Source organism: Bos taurus, chromosome 18 (genome assembly GCF_002263795.3).
Source record: "Bos taurus isolate L1 Dominette 01449 registration number 42190680 breed Hereford chromosome 18, ARS-UCD2.0, whole genome shotgun sequence".
NCBI lineage: Eukaryota > Metazoa > Chordata > Mammalia > Artiodactyla > Bovidae > Bos > Bos taurus.
Genome location: NC_037345.1, coordinates 15,601,867 through 15,624,491, shown reverse-complemented (window position 1 = coordinate 15,624,491; position 22,625 = coordinate 15,601,867). Strand labels below are relative to the sequence as shown.

Sequence of the window (22,625 nt, the reverse complement as noted above, 5' to 3'; positions counted from 1 at the left end):
TTTAGGACAAGTGAAAAATAAGTACTAATGTCTGCCTAGAGTTGAACCCATGGCTGATTCATGTCGATGTACGGCAAAAACCACTACAGTATTGTAAAGTAATTAGCCTCCAATTAAAATACATAAATTAATTTTTAAAAAGGAGAGGGAGAATTAAGGTCATAGAGTGAGAATAAGAGAGTGAGAACTAGGCACTGTGCTGGGGTAAGGAACTTAAACATTAAAAACTGATTTGGAGGTATAAAATATTTTTTTCACTGGTTCCTCAGGTCATATTTAATATAAGCGCTCTGTAGTAAATAAACAGGTGTTTTCCTTTGTGATGAAATATGTCATTCATTGTTTAATGCCTTTGCATTTTATATACCCTTCCCAAGTATAAGACTTCTGTTAGAATGATTATCATTTCACATTTGTGGAATATGAATAAACATATAGAACCATTTTCCTATGGATATATTTAAACTAGCCAGTAATCACAATTATTATTCATACAGTTCATTACTGAGCGGTATTATCAGTTATTTTCCTTTAATTTATAACATATAGAATATTTACTAGCACATAAAGTGTGCCCTCTTATAAAGAAATTCGTTTGCATGAGGTGCTAGTAATATAGTCATGTTTCAAAGCTTATATTAGTTATAGAAAGAATATTCAGATATCCTTTGTGGTGGTGGTTCAGTCACTCAGCTGTGTCCAACTCTTTTGTGTCCCCATGGAAATAAGCAAGTTGACAATATATACAGCCTTGACATGCTCCTTTCCCAATTTTGAACCAGTCCGTTGTTTCATGTCTGTTTCTAACTGTTGCTTCTTGACCTGAGTACAGGTTTCTCAGGAGGCAGGTAAGGTGGTCTGCTATTCCCATCTCTTGAAGAATTTTCCACAGTTTGTTGTGATCCACACAGTCAAAGGCTTTAGTGTAGTCAGTGAAGCAGATGTTGTTCTGCAATTCCTGTGCTCTTTCTATGATCCAGTGGATGTTGGCAATTTGATCTCTGGTTCCTATGCCTTTTCTGAATCTAGTTTGTCTTGTACATCTGTAAGTTCTCAGTTCACATGCTGTTGAAGCCGGTCTTGAAGGATTTTGAGCATTACCATGCTAGCATGTGAAATTAGCACAATTGTGTGGTAGTTTGAACATTCTTTGGCATTGCCCTTCTTTGGGATTGGAATAAAAACTGACCTTTTCCAGTCCTGTGGCCACTGCTGAGTCTTCCAAATTTGCTGGCATATATAGTTACGTTTTCCATAAAGGTTATCAAGGGTGCCTAAATTCTTTGACCCAGAAAATTTGAATAGATAAATGGTAACAATCTGGTTTGAGATATGAAATATTAAATGTTCTATTTGGTTTTTTTCAATATAAGTTTTAATTGGTTTGTACTTCTCTGTCAGATTCTAAGTCATCCTTGGAATGTAGCTAGCCAGCTGGGAAACAGGGCCAACAGGTATCTTATATATCCATGATTAACTATATCACCTATATATTTCAAAAATGGCATCAGCTTAACTGCTTAATAAAGGCTTTTGAAATAACTGGCATAAAGTGAACACAGAAATTTAACTTACTCAGATCTAAAGAAACTGGGTTGATTTTTACTTGTGATCATGAATCAACAGGGCATATTAATAGATTTTAGGGGGAAATTAGAGCTCACTTTAAATATAAGCTTACATTATAACAGTAATAACAGGCTTTTTTAAATTTTTCCACAGTTCTTAGTGGTCTCTGTTCTAATGACTGTCCTCGTAAGATAACAGTAAGTAACCTTAATTCTTAGTTGTAAATATTTCTGTTAAAGTTCTCTGCATGATAGATACACACAAAATAGTTGTTATAGGCTAAATCAAATTGATGTTACTTTTAAAAGTGATTAAAATGTCCTTCATTGCTCAAGTAAAGTTTACTAGGAATAAAGTTCCTTTCCTAAAAACTTTCTCACCTCAAGGTTTATTTCCTTAATGAGTCTTCTCTGATACACTTGGAAAAATGACCACAGCTCCCATCATTTCTGGGCATCCTGCTGCCGTTTCACATGTGTAATACTTGGTCACACTTTATCTGTTCATATTTAATGCATTTCCCCAGACTGTAATCCCTTGAGGTCAAGAACCGTGCCATCTTTGAATACCTCATTCATAGCACAGGGTCAAGCATATAGTAGATAAGTAATGAATTTTTGGTATAATCTTAATATTGACTTGCTGTCTAGTGGAATGTTTCCATGAAATAACAAAATGTGAAAATAGTAAGAAACTGTCAATTCACTTAAATTGTAATGAGAATACTAAATTTTATTTAAAAGCATGAGTGCATTCACAGGTGTGTGTATGTGTGTGTGTGTTGGTATATTCTTGTTTGAGTCCTTGTAGTAACCTTTGTTACATAAGGAATTACCCTGAATTTAAAGATGAGAAAACTTGAGGCTCAGAGAAATAAACTGTCCAAAGTCATAGAGCCATTAAATAGTGTAACTAAAACACAGAACTAGGTATTCTGATTATAGCCTCATATTTTTAACACACCTTTAAAGCATTGCTTCATCATCAACGTCCTGTGTATGGTTGGGAAACGTCCTATATTTAACACATTTGGAATCCCTGACCCAGAGATTTGCATGCAAAGATTTAATCTAGACTCTTCTTGAGAGCAAGACCTCTGGAGAAATGAAGACTGTCAGAAGAAGTTGGTCTGTGAGTTGTGAAGCAAAGATGGCCCAGATTGAAGCAAAAGGGCCATGCCTTTGTATTCTGCATCAATCAGACATTGCATGCAGGCAGTCCCCAGGAAGGGGTTATAATTTGTACAGGCCAGCTCCCTTTGGCTGAGAACAATTTTTAGGTTAAGAACTCAGCTGTGAGCTATCCTCAACCAATACTTGGAGCAGCTCAGGGAATACTGTCTCACTCCTAAAGGGGACGTCTGTCACCACAGCCACTATGAGTACCACATGAGTACCTGGTCAGACATATCTGCTTTCATATCAAAAATGTGGACATATCGAAGGGGAGGTCTGAGGAGGAGAGATGCAGAGGGTACATGGGAATTCTTGGTACTTTGCACTTAATTTTGCTGTGAATCTGAAACTGCTAATAAAAATAATGTGTGTTTTTTTTTAATTAAGTTCAAGTCTGACTAACTGGAGGCCAAAGATTAACTTGGCTGTTCAAGAATTGTCTACCCAGTTTGTGAAACATTCAGACCCTTTGTTCCTCTTTTCTCTGATAGTCCCATCATGTGGCTCTTTCATTACCCTAGTCAAGCAAAGTTTTAGCAGAAAAATTGGTAGAAAAGGCCGTTCGCTTAAGGCAGGTTATATTTCTGAGATCACTAGTGCTCCCATTCTCCATATCTTAAATTTAGGAGAACAGAGTCATTGAGAAAGTCACGTAAGTAAAGTGCAGCATGCAGAGCGGCTCTTACAGTGGTCATCTTAGCAGTCCAGCACCTTTGGGCTTTTCTGCAGGTGATACACCTGCCTCCCACTCACTCATTGATTACTTTATTTGAAGTTCAGATCCTATTGAACTGCCCTTCACATCTATCATTTTCCTTCCCCACTTATCAGTGATCACAATTTTGTGGCAAACTAAAAGAAACAAATATACACTATTCTACCCCAGTTTTCCATATATCAAACGTATGCCCACTTGTGAAATTATTTATTTCATGATAAAGTGGGCCTTCTTGATATTGCTTTGATATCAGATCCACTTGATCATAGTAGAAAATGTTATGATAGATATGACCCAGTATGAGACTAAGAGGAAAAGGTGCATACCATATGGTATTCTTACCACTTGAGTTAAATCATGAATTGAATAAATAAATTGTATCATAGTGTTACATGGATTTCTGGACACCTTTTCTTAGGGTACTTTCAGGATTTTCTCTTTGTCTTTGATTTTCTACTGATTTGAGTGTGATAATGTATAGATATAGGTTTTTAGGTATTTTTCCTGTTTGGTATTTTCTAAAAACTTCCTGGATCTGTGGTTTGGTTTCTGTCACTAATTTTGGAAAATTCTTATATTATTTCCTCAAATATTTCTTGTTCTTTTTTCCCGTTTCCTTTTGGTAGTCCCACAATACATATGTTATACCTTTGATAACTGTCCCACAGTTCTTAGATAGTCTGTTCCAAATTTTCATTAGTTTTTCTCTTTGCAATTCAGTTTTGGAAGTTTCTATTGATATATCTCCAGGCTTGCTGATCCTTTCCTCATCTGTATCCAGTCTACTGATGAGCTCATCAAACGCATTTTTCATTTCTATTGCAGTATTTTTTGTTTGTTTGTTTGTTTCTTCCAAACTTTAAAGTCTTTATTTTTATTTATTTTTTTTTTACGTGGTTTGGATCTATTTTTTTTAATTTTATTTTATTTTTAAACTTTACATAATTGTATTAGTTTTGCCAAATATCAAAATGAATCCGCCACAGGTATACATGTGTTCCCCATCCTGAACCCTCCTCCCTCCTCCCTCCCCATACCATCCCTCTAGGTCATCCCAGTGCACTAGCCCCAAGCATCCAGTATCCTGCATCGAACCTGGACTGGCAACTCGTTTCTTACATGATATTATACATGTTTCAATGCCATTCTCCCAAATCTTCCCACCCTCTCCCTCTCCCACAGAGTCCATAAGACTGCAGTATTTTTTATTTCTACCATTTCCTTTAGATTCTTTCTTGGCATTTCCATCTCTCTGCCTATATTAACAATCTTTTATTGCATATTGTCTACTTTTTTCCATTAGAGGTGTTATCATATTAATCAGTTATTTTAATTTCTGGTCTGATAAATCCAGCATCCCTGCCATATCTGAGTCTGCTTCTGATGCTTGCTTTGTCTACTCACACTTTGTTCTCTGCCTTTTAGCATGCTTTGAAATTTTTGTTGAGAGCCAGACATGAGGTATTGGGTGAAAGGAACTGTGGTAGATCAGCCTTCATGATGAGGATTTATGTTTATCTGCTAGGAGCTAAGACTGTGTTACTGTTTGCAGTAGCTCTGCTGTCAAGAGACAGAAGTTCCCTCTAGCATCTTTGTTTTTGTCTCTATTGTCTTTGTGTCACCCTACAGACTTCTCTTAAAGGGATCAGAGGTCTTCAGATCTTTTAACTGTAATCTCATTATTAGCAACCCAATTGATGTGGTGGTGAAGTATAAAACTATGGTAGGAAAAGCATCCTATAATCCTCTGATTAAATCTCAGACTTTAGTGAACCTGTGTCCCTAAGCTGTGACTTGCACAAGTGCTTCTCAGCTTGCCCTCCTCTACAGGTTAAATAGGAACTCTCAAACTAGTTCACACTGCTTTTCCAGCAATGTTTCAATCACAGTTTAAGTGTTCCTCCCAGTACTGGCTCTAATTTCACTCTTCTGCTTCTGGGCTTCTGCTCCCAATAAGCTGTGATTCCTAAAACATGTTAAATGCTATGATATAAGGGGTAAGAGGGCTTTCCCAGTGACTCAGTAGTAAAGAATCCTCCTGCCAGTGCAGGAGATGCAGGTTCAGTCCCTGGGTCAGGAAGATCCCCTGGAGGAGGAAATGGCAACCAACTCCAGTATTCATGCCAGGAAAATCCCATGGACAGAGGAGCCTGGTGGGCTGCAGTCCATGGGATGGCAAAGAGTCAGACACAACTGAGCAGCTGAGCATGCATGCCTCCCAAAGGGTAAGAAACCAAACACATAGGCTCAGGTATCAGTCATATCATATCCAATGGTAATGCAGAGTAAAGATTGAATTACTCATATGTACATAGTACAGAGCAGCAGTTCTCAAAACTTCTTAATCTGAAGACTCCAAATAGTTGTTCTTATGTGAGTTTTGTTTATCAGTTTTCTATTTGAAATTAAAACTGGAACAATTTTAAATATTTCTATTAAATCATTTTAAAACAATAAAACCATTACATGTTAACCTCTGTTTTATTAAATAATAGTTTCCTGAAATTCAACAGTGGCAGTTACTTAAGTTAGTTGTAATGTGGAATTTGAAGCTATATCAGTGAATTTTTCCAACTCTGTCACATAACTTACTGGTTATTTAGAAGTCTGTTGTTTAATTTCCACTCATTTATTAATTTCTCATGTTTCTTTCTGTGGTTGTTTTTGTTTTGTTTTGTTTGGCCACACTGAGTCTTCATTGCAGTGCAAAAGCTCCTCATTGTTGTGCGTGGGCTCTGTTACTGATTTCAAGTTCAATTCTGTTGTGGTGAGAGAACAAACTGTAAAAATGTCAGTACTTTTACATTGATTGGAACTTGTTTTATGGTCTAGTATATGTTTCCCCTTAGAGAATGTTCCTTGTATGTTTGAGAAGAGTATGTGTTCTGCTAAAGTTGAGGAGTGTTCTAATCTACAAAATCTATTCTAGTGTTGGCCAAGTCTTTGCTTCATTGGTCTATCCATTAATGACACTAGTGAATTATTAGTAATTTAAGAGTATCCCCTATTGTTATCTATTTCAACCATCAATACCTCATATATTTGAGAACTCAATTAGGCACATTTATGTTTATAATTTTGTCTTCTTGATGCATTGACTCTTTAGTCATTATAAACTCCCATTTTATGTCTCCAATAACATTTTTATGTTAAAGTCTGTTTTGTCTGATATTAATATGGCTACTCCAGCTCTTATTTGGTTACTGTTTCCATGGTACATCTTTTCCATGCTTTTACTTTCAACCTATTTGTTGTAAAAACATTTGTTTTTAAAGTGTGTCTTTTATAGACAGCATATACTTGGAAGATGTTGTTCTATCCTGCTTATCTCTGCCTTTTGATAGCAGTGTTTAATCTATTTACATTTACTATAATTACTAGTAAGGTAGGTTTATGTCTGCCATTTTGCTATTTTGTTCCTTAGTGTTGCTGCTGATTACCCACACTTGTTACCAATGGGGTTTTTGGACTCCAGGGGTCCTTGTGCCACACTTTGAGAACTGTTATATGGAGGAATCATGTCTGGATTTCTGGATTCTTGTTTTTCAATGTCAGAGTGACTGGTGCATGGTGGGAAGTTAATTTCAGCTCTAGGCCTCATAACAGAGACTTGTTTATATGATTTTTTTTAATTGACTGTAGGAAAAAAGAAAAAACTTATAAAATCTGTAAAATAAGATATTATAGATAGGAGTATGAAATTTCCAAATGTGAATTAGAAAAAAATATTCAGGAATTTAATTGGGAAGGTTCACAAAATACAGTACTTATAGCCTACGATACCAGTCTTCCAGTACAGAAACTAGACCATGGGTAATAAAATGAATCTGAGGTTACAACACTGTGATAAATATAGTCTCGCAAGTATTATCTCCAAGCCTCACTGCAATGAGACAGGTTTAAAATATTAAAGGGTACCATAAATATCACATTTCTCTGACCACTGTATCACAAGAACAAGAATGTTTCCAGATGCTTGTAATCTGTATTTTGATCTAAGATTATAGAGCAAACTTTGGAAAGTTTTATTTAGATTATGTGTGAACTTACTATATGTTAATCAATAAAAGTGAATGGCTTTTCATATATTAAACTTGATGTATATTTGAAAAAAAAATAAAATAAAATAAAATATTAAAGGGCATTCACCATTCCAAAGAAACAAACCCATAAGAGATGAAATATTTTGCGTTAAGTATATATCACATTAGTGATGTTTGTTACTAAGCATGTGAAGTAATTTACAGCTAGTAGAAGTGATAAATGTTTGTATTTATGCATTGGGTGACATATATAAGAATGCCATGTTTATCATGGCAAAAAAAATGGAAATGAGTGTTGATCAACAAAAGAATGAAAAATATTTGTGCTATAATCATGCAGTGGAGTACTCCCCACCTGTGCATCAGGTGACATACATAAGAATGCTATGTTTCTCATGGCCAAAGAAAATGGAAACAAGTGTTGATCAGCAAAAGAATGAAAAATATTTATGCTATAATCATGCAGTAGAATACAACCTTGAACTATAGTACATGCTTAATCATGGATGAGTCTCACATTAATGTATTTTTTAAACAGTCACAGAAGGATACATAAAGTATGGTTCCATTTACATAGAAATTTAAAAGAGGCATAACCAAATATATTTTAACATTTATATATATGATAAAACTCACATCTTCCTTAACTGGAAAAGAATGTATTCTCTAAGTCTACTGCAGGATATAAAATGTTTTAGAACAACTCATCAGTATTTTTTATTCTATTAGGATTACAATGGATGGATTTTATTTATATTTACTGGGAAAATATAAACTATTCCAGTTCATTCCTGAAGGGAAAAGCAATGCTATAGTCAACAGAAATGTCATAATAAAACTACTTAAGGTGGGACCAAAAGTAGTAAAGAAAATTTCCTAAAATATTCATCTTTATGTAATAAGGAAGAGACATTATTAGATTTTAGAACTATCCAATAAAATCAATGAACTATATAAATAAAATTATCAAATCATTTAAAGTTAAGCATTTTCTACTAATACAAGGTTTTTAATAACCATAACACTGGTTATCTATTTATGAACATGTTCTCTAACTGCTATCTAATATGTAAGAATTTTATATAGAAGTATTTACTTTTTGTAATAGATTTGCCTGAAACTTCCGATGATGCACTTACTTTCCAAGGCTTAACTGTTTCTTTTTTATTGTAGCCCTTTGGAGTAAATCAACCTGGACCTTACATCATGTATACAACTGTAGATGCAAATGGCTATCTCAAAAATGGTTCAGGTAAGACTAGATATGCATAACAGTACATTTAATCAGTATATTGGGTTGGCCAAAAATTTTGTAACATCTTCCAGAAAAACCCAAACAAACTTTTTGGCCAACCACATATTAACAAAGTAAACTGAATGGCAAAAATTTCATTGTGTTTTCACACTCTTTATAAAATCTTCACTTTTTATATTATACTTTGTCTTTCTGTATACTTACATCAGTAGATTACAAAAAGTCCTCATGACAAATATATTAAAACTAAATTCTTTATATATGCCTATTGTATGGAGCCAAATCATTGTCCTTATTTTTCAGTTGAAGTAACAGAGATTAGGAATGATTACTTGAGACATCTTGATCAAAGTGGTGAATTTGTTAACAGAGCTCATCTTAAAAGAAGTAAAAATTAGGAATTCAATCTACTATATTAATCCTAGTTTTTTTATATGTCGAATAGAAACTGGAATATTATACAAATTTATATAATATGTAAATTGTTTTGATATGTGACTATAAAGAAAAATCTTGTTTTACATTTGAATAAAGGGAAATGCAATCAAAGCAAATGGGAAATAATACAAAGCAAAGGATGTCTGATCTTAACAGATGGCTTAGCTGACTGAGATAAGGTCCAAACATTTCAATTCTCTAAGAAGGAAAAGGAATCCTAACATACACGTATGCTTCTTTGAGACTGCTAAAGTCCTAACCGTGAAGAAGTACATGTAAACAGAGTTATTGTTACTCCTCCATTTTTAAATGAACTAAATTAAAAAGAACTCAGTATATGGCAATTTTCATTTTATATAATTTTATTAAACATGCCAGAGTGTACTTCATTTTAAGCTAATTGTACACATTTAACACTGTCATCATGCTACTTCATCAGCACAGAAACATTCCATAAAACAAGAACTGAAAAAGTCAAGGAGAAACTGACAAACTCAATCACAGTCTACCCTTGGACAACACGGGAGGTCAGGCGCGCCGACCCTGTGCGGCTGGAAACCCTGCCTGTGATCTATAGTTGGGCCCAATTCCTCCATATCCTTCAGTTCAGCCAAGAGTGCATTCTGTAGTACTGTAGTATTTACTATTGAGAAAAATCTGCATATGAGCAGACCTGAGCAGTTCAAACTTGTGTTATTCAAGAGTCAATTGTATAGTCAAATATGTTGATACACCACTGTCAGTCAGAGAAACAATCTGGATATAGATGATTTGAATAAATTACTTATTTACACTTTAAAACATACGTATATTAAACTATACAATAGATTCCAGGACAAACTGGTTTTATTTTTTATCAGCAAACTCTTTTAGACTTCTTTTTTAAAAAGTATTCATTTTACTTTTGCCTGCACTGGGCCGTGGTGTGGCACACCATGGTTCACTTGCTCCAGAGAGCATGGGCTCTGTGATGGTATCACAGCTGCCCCACAGCATGTGCGGTCCTGGTTCCATGATCAGGGACTGAACCCATGTCCCCTGCACCAGAAGGCAGATTCTCAACCACTGCACCACCAGGGAAGTCCCTCTTTTAGACTTTCAAGATGCTGATAATTTCAGTTCTAGATTAAATGTTTCAGAATGTGGAAAAAGATGAAGTTATTCATTCATGTTATGAAGCTAATATAACTTCATAAAGCTGATATAATTTTATAGCTAGTTTACAAAGCCACTCCTGTATGGATCACAGCCTTGTCATGGCAAAGGGGCTGCCGTAACTCAATGAAACTATTACCCATGCTGTGCAGGGACACCCAAGATGGATGGGTCACAGTGAAGAGTTCCGACAAAACATGCTTCACTGGAGGAGGAAATGGCAATCCACTCCAGTAGTCTTGCCACTCCAATCCGGAGACTACTGGAGTGGATCAAAAAGCAAAAAGATACGACACCGGAAGATGAGGCCCCCAGGTCAGAAGGTGTACGGTATGCTTCTTGGAAAGAGCATAGGGCAGTTACTAATAGTTCCAGAAAGAATGAAACGACTGGGCCAAAGCAGAAAGAATGTCAGTTGTGGATGTGAAAATGATGGTGGTGAAAATACAGTCCAATGCTGTAAAAACAATACTGCATAGGAACCTGGAACATTAGGTTCATTAAACAAGGTAAATGGGATGTGGTCACGCAGGAGATGGCAAGAGGGAACATCAACATCTTAAAATCAGTGAACTAAAATGGATGAAAATGGACGAATTTAATTCAGGGGACCATTGTATCTACTACTGTGGGCAAGAATCCCTTAGAAGAAATGGAGTAGGCCTCAGAGTCAACAAAAGAGTCCTAAACACAGTACTTGGGTGCAGTCTCAAAAACAACAGAATGATCTCGGTTCATTTCCAAGGCAAGCCATTCAGCATCACAGTCAGCATTACAAGTCTGTGCCCCAACCATTAATGCCGAAGAAACTGAAGTTGACCAGTTCTCTGAAGACCTACATCAGTTTCTAGATCTAACAATAAACGTCCTTTGGTGTCCTTTTCATCATAGGGGATTGGAATGCAAAAGTAGTAAGTCAAGAGATACCCAGAATAACAAGCAAGTTTGGCCATGGAGCACAAAATGAAGCAGGGCAAAGAATAATAGAGTTTTGTCAAGAGAACATGCTGATCATAGCAAATATACATTTCCTATAAGCCAAAAGATGACTCTACACATGGATATCACCAGGTGGGCCATACAAAAATCAGACTGATTATGTTATTTGCAGCTGAAGATGGAGAAGCTTTATATAAAGTCAGCAAAATCAAGACCTGGAGATGATTGGGGCTCAGATCGTGAGCTCTTTATTGCAAAATTCGGCATTAAATTGAAAGCAGGGAAGAGCACTAAGCCATTCAGGTATGACCTAAATAAATTCCCTTTCGTTTATGTAGTGGAGGTGATGAATAGATTCAGGGGATTAGATCTGGTAGACAGAGTGCCTAAAGAACTATGTATGGAGCTATGTAACATTATACAGGAGGCACTGACCAAAGCCATCCCAAAGAAAAAGAAATGCAAGAAGGCAAAGTGGTTGTTTGAGGAGGCTTTACCAATAGCTCTAGAAAGAAGAGAAACCAAAAGCAAGGGAGAAGGAAGATATACCCAACTGACTGCAGAGTTCTAGAGAATAGCAAGGAGAAATAAACAGGCCTCCTTAAATGAACAATGCAAAGAAATAGAGGAAAACAATAGAATGGGGAAGACTAGAGATCTCTTCAAGAAACTTGGAGATACCAAGGGAACAGTTCATGCAAAGATGGGCACAATAAAGGACAGAAACAGCAAGGACCTAACAGAAGCAGAAGAGCACTGAAGGCTGAGCACTGAAGAAGTAATGCTTCCCATTTGTGGTGTTGGAGAAGACTCTTAAGAGTTCTTGAAATGCAAGGAGATCAAACCAGTCAATCATAAAGGAAATCAACCCTGAATATTCATTGGAAGGACTGATGCTGAAGCTGAAACTCCAATACTCTGGCCACCTGATGTGAAGAACTCATTGGAAAAGACCGTGATGCTGGGAAAGATTGAAGGCAAAAGGAGAAGGGGGCAGCAGAGGAAGAGGTGGTTAGATAGCAACAACTCAGTGGGCATGAATTTGAACAAACTCCAGGAGACAGTGGAGGGGAGAGGAGCCTGGCGTTCTGTAGACCATGGGGTCACAAGGACTCAGACACGACTTAGAGACTGAGCAACAACAACAATACAAACTCAGCATATCTAAAACCCAAAATTTAGCCCACTTGCAAGCTATCAATCCAAAATGCTATCAAAAATACTATTCATTTAATTACATTTTGAAAGAATTTCTTAAGACCATCAATCAGGTGATTATCACAGGAATGCACTGATGGTTTAAAATGGGGGAAATTTCTTTATTTTCATAATGGTAGATCAGTTTTTTAAAGACCTGTCTTTTTTTTTTCATACAATAATATATTATTTAAATATTTTCATGTCCATATAGCTAGTTATGGATTAAAATTAGGATTTTTTAAATTTTTTAAATTGAGGTATAGTTATAAGTCAACTATACTTAGTGTTATATTAATTTCAGGAGTACAATATAGTTATGCGGTGTTTTTATACATTATATTTCATTTAAAGTTGTTCTAAAATATTGGTTATATTTCCTGTGCTGAACATTATATCCGTGTATCTTATTTGTTTTATACCTAGTTGTTCTTAACTCTTAATTCCCATCCCCTCTATTGCCCGTCACCTCACTGCTCTTCCCTCTGGTGGTGATAGTGGTTTAGTTGCTAAGTTGTGTCCGACTCTTGTGACCCCATGCACTGTAGCCCACCAGGCTCCTCTGTCCATGGGATTCTCCACGCAAGAATACTGGAGTGGGTTGCCTTTGCTTCTCCATGTCCCTCTGGTAACCACTAGTTTGTACTCTGTATCTATACATCTGTTTCTCTTTTGTTGTATTCGTTTGTTCTATTTTTTAGACTCTATATAAGTAAAAACACAGTATTTGTCTTTCTATGACTTATTTCTTTTTTTTTTAATTTTCCTTGTTTATGTCTTTTATTTTATTTTTTTTAATGAAGATTTTTTTTTTTGATTTTTATTTTATTTTTAAACTTTACATATTTGTAAAGCATAATACCCTCAAAGTCCATCCTTGTTGTTGCAAATGGCAAAATTTCATTCTATTTAGTTCTAGTTTCCTGTGAAATTGTTTTACGTATGGATACAGTAACTGGATAATTTGCTCCTTTTTTCCCAACTGTAAAGATAACTAAAGATATATTTGATATATTTTAGTGTGCTTAAATGAATAATACTTCACAGGAAAAAATCTAGAAAGATACTCATCAAATTGTTAACATTTATCTTGGGAGAGCAAGATTTCAAGAGATTCACGTCCTATTTGTTAGATTTTCATAACTATTTACTACTTTTAGTGCTTTTTTTTTTTAAGGTAAATTTTATGCAAATTTAAACCTACCAAAATACTCTTAAAATTAGATACAGAAAAAAAATTTTTAATAGGGATTGTTGTTCACAATATATATTTATTGAACTTCTGTTACAAGCCAGGCATTGATACCTAGTAATATATCTAATTAGATGTTAAAAACCCATTCAGTGATATTTACTACTCCTTGCTGTTTTTTTAAGCGAATGGAACAGTATTTCCCTAATGTGATTGCCCAAAACAAAAATGGAACTTCGGGTTTATTCTCACTCCATTAAATATTTACTTCTTCCCTACACTGGGAAGGAATCTATAAGCATAAAAACAAAGGAGAAAATATCTATAGAAAAACAAATACAACTGAATGAATAAGTCAAATAAATGCATACATTTTCATGGCCAAAAATAAAAGGCTGTAGCCAACTGGGAAAATCTAAATGTCCAAAAATAGAGAAATAATAAATTATGACATTTTATTATAGTTTCCAGCCTATGAAATATTTTAGAATAATTTTTGATGAAATGAACAGATGTTTAGGGTCTAACACTTGGGAAGGAGGCATATCTGTGTGCATAATCTAAATTGTATGAGTGTAGATGTTTTTAGTATACCCATGTGTAGGGAAAATATAAAAATAAAATGACATATAGAAATGTTACTAGGATTATCTTTTGGTTGTGGGATTTTCTTTATATAGTTTTTGCATTTTAGTTTAGTACACTGATCATATGTTGCTATGAGAAATATATTTAATTTGAGAAATATGTTAATAAATAATCATAAATATTTTAACCATATGCTATATTTCATGCATAAATATACATTCTAAACAGGGAAGTAGCAGTTAATTAAGGAAGTACTATTGTGAAAACCTATGCCAAATTTTAAAGGATGAAATTTCTACTTTAAATGTTAATTAAGCATGTTGATGGGCTTCTCTGATGGCTCAGATGGTAAAGAATCTGCCTGCAGTGAGAGAGACCTGGGTTTGATCCCTGGGTTGGGAAGAACACCTGAAGAAGGGAATGGTAACCCTCTCCAGTATTCTGGCCTGGAGAATTCCACAGACAGAGGAACCCGGCAGGCTACAGTCCATGGGGTCACAGAGTCAGACATGACTGAGCAACTTTCACTTTCACTTTTCAGGCATGTTGGAATCTAAAGAAATTGGTTAAGCCATACCTTCCAACCCATCCTGCCCCACTTGTAGAGTACTTTCTACTCTAGGAAGAGAACGACCACATAAATAGCCCTGGTTTTCTTAAAGAGCAGCTAAGGTCACTACTCACTAGTGGGTCATGAAATGATTTTAATGACTTTTGATAAGGACTTTATATTTAATAGAATAAAAGGTAAAAAATATCAAAAGTATCCCACATTAGTGTTGTTTCATGAAAGTTTTAGTATGTGTTTGTGTTCATAAGTGGTGATGACATGAAACTTAGTTTTTATTGTGGACTGCGGTCAAAAATGTTTGAAAGCCACTGTCAGAAACAGTAACTTGCCTTAGTGTTATTCAGAAAAGGCCTGGCCTAATTATCCTTTTTGCTTATAGACAGATTTTATCATTATTACCAAGTATTCTGTGGTCCTACTCTACTTCCTGGCAAAGTCAATAGCTAAATGTTATTAGACAATTATATTACAGAGGAGTCGTTAATTTTTTAAATAACTGTTTACTACTTTTATAAATTAGCTAGAAATCTACAATAAGGACCCAAATTTCCTAAATAATATTAAAGAAGAACTTAGTAGATAGGAGCATGTAGGCCAGATTGTGTGCATTAGTGAGTTGTTGGTCATTTCTAAATAATAACATTATTAGACGAACAAGTATTTTTCTACCTCTTAAATTGCTTATTTAGCCCTGCTGTTATAAAATTATTTCCCGTTAACATATCTGAGAAAAGCATTAGTAACCTTTACCTACTATACACCCTTCATCATAAGCCTCAAATATAAGAGCAGTTAAAATATATAGCAGACTGATGTAAAAGAAGCACTGAGAAAAAATGATTTGTTGTAACACATAATAAGCACTTTGTCTTTCTAAAATTTTAACCTTTCAGGTTTCTCCATTTTAACAAATAGCTGTCAATTAATTACATCTTCCAGTGTCCAAAAAAATGTATTATTCTTTATGTCCATTTCTCACCTACATATTTTCTGAAATTATCTCCAGAGTATAGTCATGTTCCATTTATCCACAGGTAATTATCTATAAAAGAATTTTTTAGTCCTAGGTCATTTTATTTTAATCATTCATAACATTTTAAATTGTCATACCCAGAAATTTTAGCTTGAGTAATACTTAATCAGGCATATTTTTGTGTCAAAAACTGTAATTCATAACAAAAGAGAATGGAGTTATTATGCCCTGCTGGGTTATCCATGACACTCTTCTTATCTTAAAGAATGAATTCTTCTTACAAGAAGAATCATTCCCTTTCCTTAATCTTATACCAACTTAAGATCTGATAGGGACTGTCAATTCCACAGAGATTAAGATGAGAGCATGGCTAATAATGATTTTTTTTTCAGTGGAATGAAAGAGAAAAAGGGAGGGAGGGAAATACGAAATAGCTCGTAAACAGTACTGATATATCCTCTTTATTTAATTGTAAGTTGAATTTATAAATTAATTAATTATAAGAAATGCAGAAAGTCTGAGAAACTGCAAGGGAAGTTTACAAATTATTCAGCTGTTGAGCAGTTAAAAATCCCATCTGCACAGTACAAGTGAGTCAAAGTCATATTCTGGGAAACCAAAAGAAAGAAAATAAGAAATTATAGTGTCAATGAAACCAAAAAATTTGGTTCATGAAATTCTATTTATGAACTGAGTTCTAGTATTATAGATACTAGACTGTAATACTAATACTAAAGGGAAAACTACCACATAACAGCTTTGAGAACAGAAAGTGGGGGAAAGAAGATAATTTGTCTATTCTATGCTTTCTGCTAGCAAACGTTTTGTCATCCTACAATGTGTAAATTACTCAGCAAACTCTGTCTACATGTCAGTATATTTGGTAAAGGAATTTAATTAAAATCTCACTGATTACTCAGTAATACTATTCCTTCTCATTCCTAAGTCTTACTTAAGGACTATTGTCATTAGCCATGTTTCCCTCTAACTTCAAGTTATGCACAACAGGAACCATAGAAAGCTCCTAAGAGCTACAGTGAAGATTTAAATTCACAAATATATTATGTATACAATGGCTGTTACATAAGAACCACTCAGTATATCCTGAACAAATGCAAGAATGAAATAAAATTCTGGAGATGAAATAGAATGGCATTTGGTAAAAAGGGGAAAAAAAGAAGATATTTGGGGGAAAAAAAACTAGATTTTGCATCTCCTTAATTAATTTTTCACCACTCCCTATCTTAAATTCATTAGAAATACAGTATAAGGTAAAGTCAAATAAGTAAATTTAAAGAAAGTACTAATTTAATCACAAATTATATTTTTAACAACTTCCTCATAAGTATTTTCCTTTTTAAACTAGCTCTACCCTAAAACAAATTGTAAATTTTTATCCTCTCATATGTTTTTTCCATTATTGATCTGGACTTTCTAGACCACAAAAAAACAAATGTATGTTACAGACCCATAATGATAATGCGCATACTCAACATAATGCCTCATAGGTCCCCACACTACTCCCACAAAGACCTAAATCATGGATCAATATTTTCTCATCTTCCCATAATCTCTTGACATTGCTCTCTGTAAATTTAGATAGCAATTGCCTGAACAGTTGTGCTCAGTAACATAGAGATTAGTTTCTAGAATGTTGAGATCTCTTAGAAATCTAGTTTCTTGCTTTTATATCCCAAAGTGGCTTCCTACTGCCTAAGAATCAAGGGTTTTCATAATTGAACCCTAAATTACCTACCAGCCTTATCTTTTCCCTTTATGCATCTGGTACATATCCAGCTTGGTTTCCCATTTATCCAGCTTCAGAGACATTCCAAAATAAAGGCCTTTGTTCATGTTTTCAATCTCTAACTCTTCCCCATTCTTATATCTCAGAACTTCAAATGTGACAATATCAGCACCATCCCATTGGCTCTCAAAACTGGAAATAAACTCTCTTTCCACCAAATGTCAATAGAATATTATCTTGTACTTCTCCTTACAACACCTACCACACTCTACCTTGTATCATTCGTTTTGTCTTATCTCCCATGTACTGTAGGTACACTGAGGAGTGTATTTTGTATTTATGTGTGTTGCCCATTCTAGGACATCCAAATAGTTGTTCAATGAATGACTACATAAAGTCAGTACTAAGACTTCCATTTCTTTAAAATAAGATTTAAGGCAGAAAACTTTACCAAAATCGATTTAAGTGACAGTTCTTAACTGATTATAAACAAATTTTTAAAAATCTAACATAAAGTAGTGGGATTAGTTCATAAAAACTGAATTAAGATTACTAGAGCTATGGATGTTTATTGTAAAGCCCCTGCCTTGTGCTGGACACTATTCAGACCCACTACATGTCATCTCATTGGACTTCACAGTAGCCTTACTAGGCAGTCCTCATTCTACAGCTGAGACTCTGAGAACTAAAGTAATTTAGCTGTGTCATTCAGCTGTTAACTAGTCAAGCTAGATTACTCAAGACTAACTACAAACCCACACATTCTTAACAGTACTCCAGTATTTTTAAATGTCATCTTGTCCAAAGCTTAGCATATTCTAAAAAAGGAAATCATCCCTAACACTTTGTTTCATTTCTATTTAAACTATGGTAACTATGTAAAGTGAAATGGTGGCTACAATTTAACAAACACAGCTTTGTTTTATGATGCTTCTGTTTCTTTTTTATTGCTATGGGCTTATGATTTTTGTACTTCATGATCTTTTTATTTTTCATAATGATTTCAGAAACAGCACTTGGGTAATGGGTACATTCCTTGCTTTCTGGGATGTTGCTGAATTCCTCCCTGCTCAATACCACCTTACCACTACACATAGGCTGAAGAAATAGAGCAAAAATCAGAACCAGACTCAGATAAGTCACAGATTTTGGAATTATCAGATGGGAAGGATACAATAATTATGATTAACATGTAAGGGCTCCAATAGAAAAAGTGGACAACATGTAAAAACAGATGGATAATGTAGGCAGAGAGATGAGAATTCTAAGAAAGAATTGAAAGGAAATGCTAAAAATCAAAATAGTGGTAACAAAATTAAAGAATGCCTTTCTTTGATAGGCTCATCAGTAGAGTAGACATGCACAAGGGAAAAATCAGTGACCTGAAGACATGTCGATAGTAATTCCCCAACCTGAAATGGAAAAACAAACCAAAAAAAGAATAGGGGAGGAAAACTACAACAGAACACCCAATAACAAATTCAAAGTGAAATATATATATATATAGTTGGAATATAAAAGGAGAAGAAAGGACAGAGCATAAAAAATATTTGAAGAAATAATGTCCAAGAATTTTCCAAAATTAATGACTTACACCACAGTCCTAGGAAGCTCAGAGAACATCATACGGGATAAATGTCAAATCTACACCAATGCATATTATAATCAAACTGCAGAAAACCAAAGACAAAGAGAAAATCCTAAGAATAAGCCAGAGGAAAAAAATACCTTACATCTAGCAGAATAAAGGTACAAATTACAGCCAACTTTTTGTCAGAAACCAATGCAAGCAAGAAGGGAATGAAATATTTGAATTGTTGAGAGAAAAAGCTATCAACCTCGAATTCTATGTATAGCAAAATTATCTTTTCAACATGAAGGAAAATAGACTTTATCAGACCAACAAAAACTGAGGGAAGCATCCTCAGTACATTTGCTACCTAAAAATAGTTAAAGAGGTTCTTCAGGGAGGACTATGACAGGTCAGAAACTCGTATCTACATAAGAAAGGAATAAATATACTCCGAGAAGAAATAAATGATGATAAAATAAGCCCTTTTATTTCTTCGTTGATGTAAAAAATAACTTTTAGACCGTTTAATGATAGTAACAGTGCACTGGGTGATGACAGCATATGAAGAAGTGATATGAATGACAGCAGTGTCGGAAGAGATCGGAGAGGGAATTGGGAATACTCTGGTATTTATTTAAATTAGTCCTTTCCATTTATTTAAATGACAATCAGGATATCCTTACCAACAGATTTGCATAATAACCTCTTTCAGAGAAACAATAGTAGGTTATAAAACTTAAATATACTTTATCATTATATTTAAATTTACCACATTTATTTGTTCACCACATATATTTATCACAGCCTCCCTGGTAACTCAAATGGTAAAGAATCTGCCTGCAATGTGGGAGACCTGGGTTTGATCCCTGGGTTGGGAAGATCTCCTGGAGGAGTACATGGCAATCCATTCCAGTATTGTTGTCTGGAGAATTCCATGGACAGAAGAGCCTGGCAGGCTACAGGCCATGGGGTCACAAAGAGTCAGACACAATTGAGCAACTAAGCACAGCACAGCATACTTTTATTGGTGCTTCCTTGGTACCGATTTACCGGTCCAGGGATAAATGCAGGGGACATGAGTTTGCTCCTAGTCAGGGAACTAAGATCCCATGTGCCACAGAGCAACAAGCCCCCGCACCATTACTACTGGAGCCCACGTGCCACAACTAGAGAGTCTGTGCACCATGAAGATCCTGCACGACACAACGAAGATCTCGCATGCCACAACTAAGACCCAATGCAGCCAAATAAATATTTTTGGAAATTGTAATTATAATTATGTATATTGTCTGAGAATGGGGGCTATGCATACAGCAAATTGCACAGTGACAGTGGTTTGCTGTATGAAGATTTTTTATTGTTATTCAAAAAATATTTATTAAACATACAAGTACAGCCTATAACCCTAGATACTTTTAAAAAGTATGAAATACAGTCAGGGGCTTCCCTGGCGGCTCAGTGGTGGAGAGCCCGCCTGCCAGTGCAGAGGACACAGGTTTGGTCCCTGGTCTGGGAACATCCCACATGCAATGGAGCAACTCAACCCGTGCACCACGGCTACTGCACCTGTGCTGTAGAGCCCAGGAGCTGCAATTATGGAGCCGTCCTGCCAAAACCACTAAAGCCTGTGCACCCTGAGCTCCTCAGCAAGAGAAGCCACTACAGTGAGAAGCCCACAACTGGAAAGGAGCTCCCACTCACCACAACTAGAGAAAAGCGTGTGCAGCTACGAAGACCCAGCACAGCCAAAAATAAGTAAAAAGATTCACAGTTCACATTGAAATATATACGTATAGTCATTATCCTCAAAAAGCCTACAGTTTATTTGGGGAGTAAAATCAAGAAAAAATAAAATGATAAAATACTAATGAAAGATGAAATATTTGTAGAAGACTAATAACTTTCTGGAAGATGACTGACTTCAGTATTCACAGATGTCTTCTATGAGACTTAGGTGTCTAGAGTACAATAATGAGAAAGGACTACAACTCCATATCATTACCTACAAAACTAACTAGAAATCTGATATTCTTCTCCTTGGTTTGCCTGAATAACTTAAGATGATACTTTGCCAAGTGCTGTGAATGTGCAAAAATATTAAGACATGGTTACTTTATATTTCAAATATCAGGAACTTTATATTTTAAGAACTAGACATATGTTTTAAAATATCTTAAATAGGAATTACAAAGCAATAAGCATCGAATTATTGGCAACAATAAGTGTGACAGGAACTCAAAGAAGGAAGAGGCCATTGTAGACTGATTTACAGGTGACATTTTTGTGAGGGAAATCATTTGAAGAATTGATGTATAATATGGATAACACTAGAAAAGTCAAAACGTGAAAAATGTAACTTTATTAGTGAAAGTGAAAGTCGCTCAGTCTTGTTCGACTCTTTATAACCCCATGGACTACATACAGTCCATGGAATTCTCCAGGCCAGAATACTGGAGTGGGTAACTTCCCTTCTCCAGGGGATCTTTCTAACCCAGGGATCGAACCCAGGTCTCCCACATGGCAGGTGGATTCTTTACTAGCTGAGCCACCAGGGAAGCACAAGAATACTGGAGTGGGTAGCCTATCCCTTCTCCAGCGGATCTTCCGGACCCAGGGATCGAACCGGGGTCTCCTGCATTGCAGGCGGATTCTTTATTAGGAGTGACTCAAAAAGGATTTGTCAGTCAGTCAAGAAAATCTTATTCTATTTGTTAAAATCTGTTTTGTACACACAAAAGCTATCATATCTTTGAATATTTCCTTTTTATTTTCATAAGTGCATTGAGGAAAACTCTAGAAGCCTAGATAGATGTTCCCTCTGGTTTTATTTAGTTGCTTCAGTGTTTTTGTGTCACTTGGCAAATGGCCTGGAACTTAGTTCAGTCATTGGTCTTTACACAAAATATTTATTATTTTAAAATTTAATTCAGTGAGCAGTTTACTAACCATTATGATACATTTTACTTAATTGTGTATGTTTATAAAAAGTATCCGAAAAAGGCAATGGCACCCGACTCCAATACTCTTGCCTGGAAAATCCCATGGACAGAGAAGCCTGGTGGGCTGCAGTCCATGGGGTTGCGAAGAGTCGGACATGACTGAGTGAATTCCCTTTCACTTTTCACTTTCCTGCATTGGAGAAGGAAATGGCAACCCACTCCAGTGTTCTTACCTGGAGAATCCCAGGGACGGCAGAGCCTGGTGGGCTGCTGTCTATGGGGTCGCACAGAGTCGGACACGACTGAAGTGACTTAGCAGCAGCAGCAGCATAAAAAGTATCAATTTAGAATATGAATGCTACTTATTTCAAGATTTTATATTGTTTTAAAAATCAATGAACAATGTAAAATAGACCTGATTGCCCATTTGCTAAAATATATTTTAAAATGAAAGAGAAAGAAAAAAAGTGAATGAAAAATCTCCATTTAACAAGTACAGTATTGGAAACTTGTGGTTTCTGGACCAGCATGTAAAGAGCTTAGAAATCATACT

The 22,625-nt window shown here is 35.3% G+C and overlaps 1 protein-coding gene across 1 annotated transcript in view; it reads left to right on the top strand.

Annotated features, from left to right (window-relative positions):
* ITFG1 (integrin alpha FG-GAP repeat containing 1) overlaps positions 1-22,625 on the top strand; it is a 299,997-nt gene that overhangs the window by 240,742 nt on the left and 36,630 nt on the right. The window contains exons 13-14 of the mRNA NM_001038532.1: positions 1,723-1,766; positions 8,679-8,757. Of these exons, the coding sequence (NP_001033621.1) occupies positions 1,723-1,766; positions 8,679-8,757 (123 nt within the window). The remainder of the gene's footprint in view (positions 1-1,722; positions 1,767-8,678; positions 8,758-22,625) is intronic.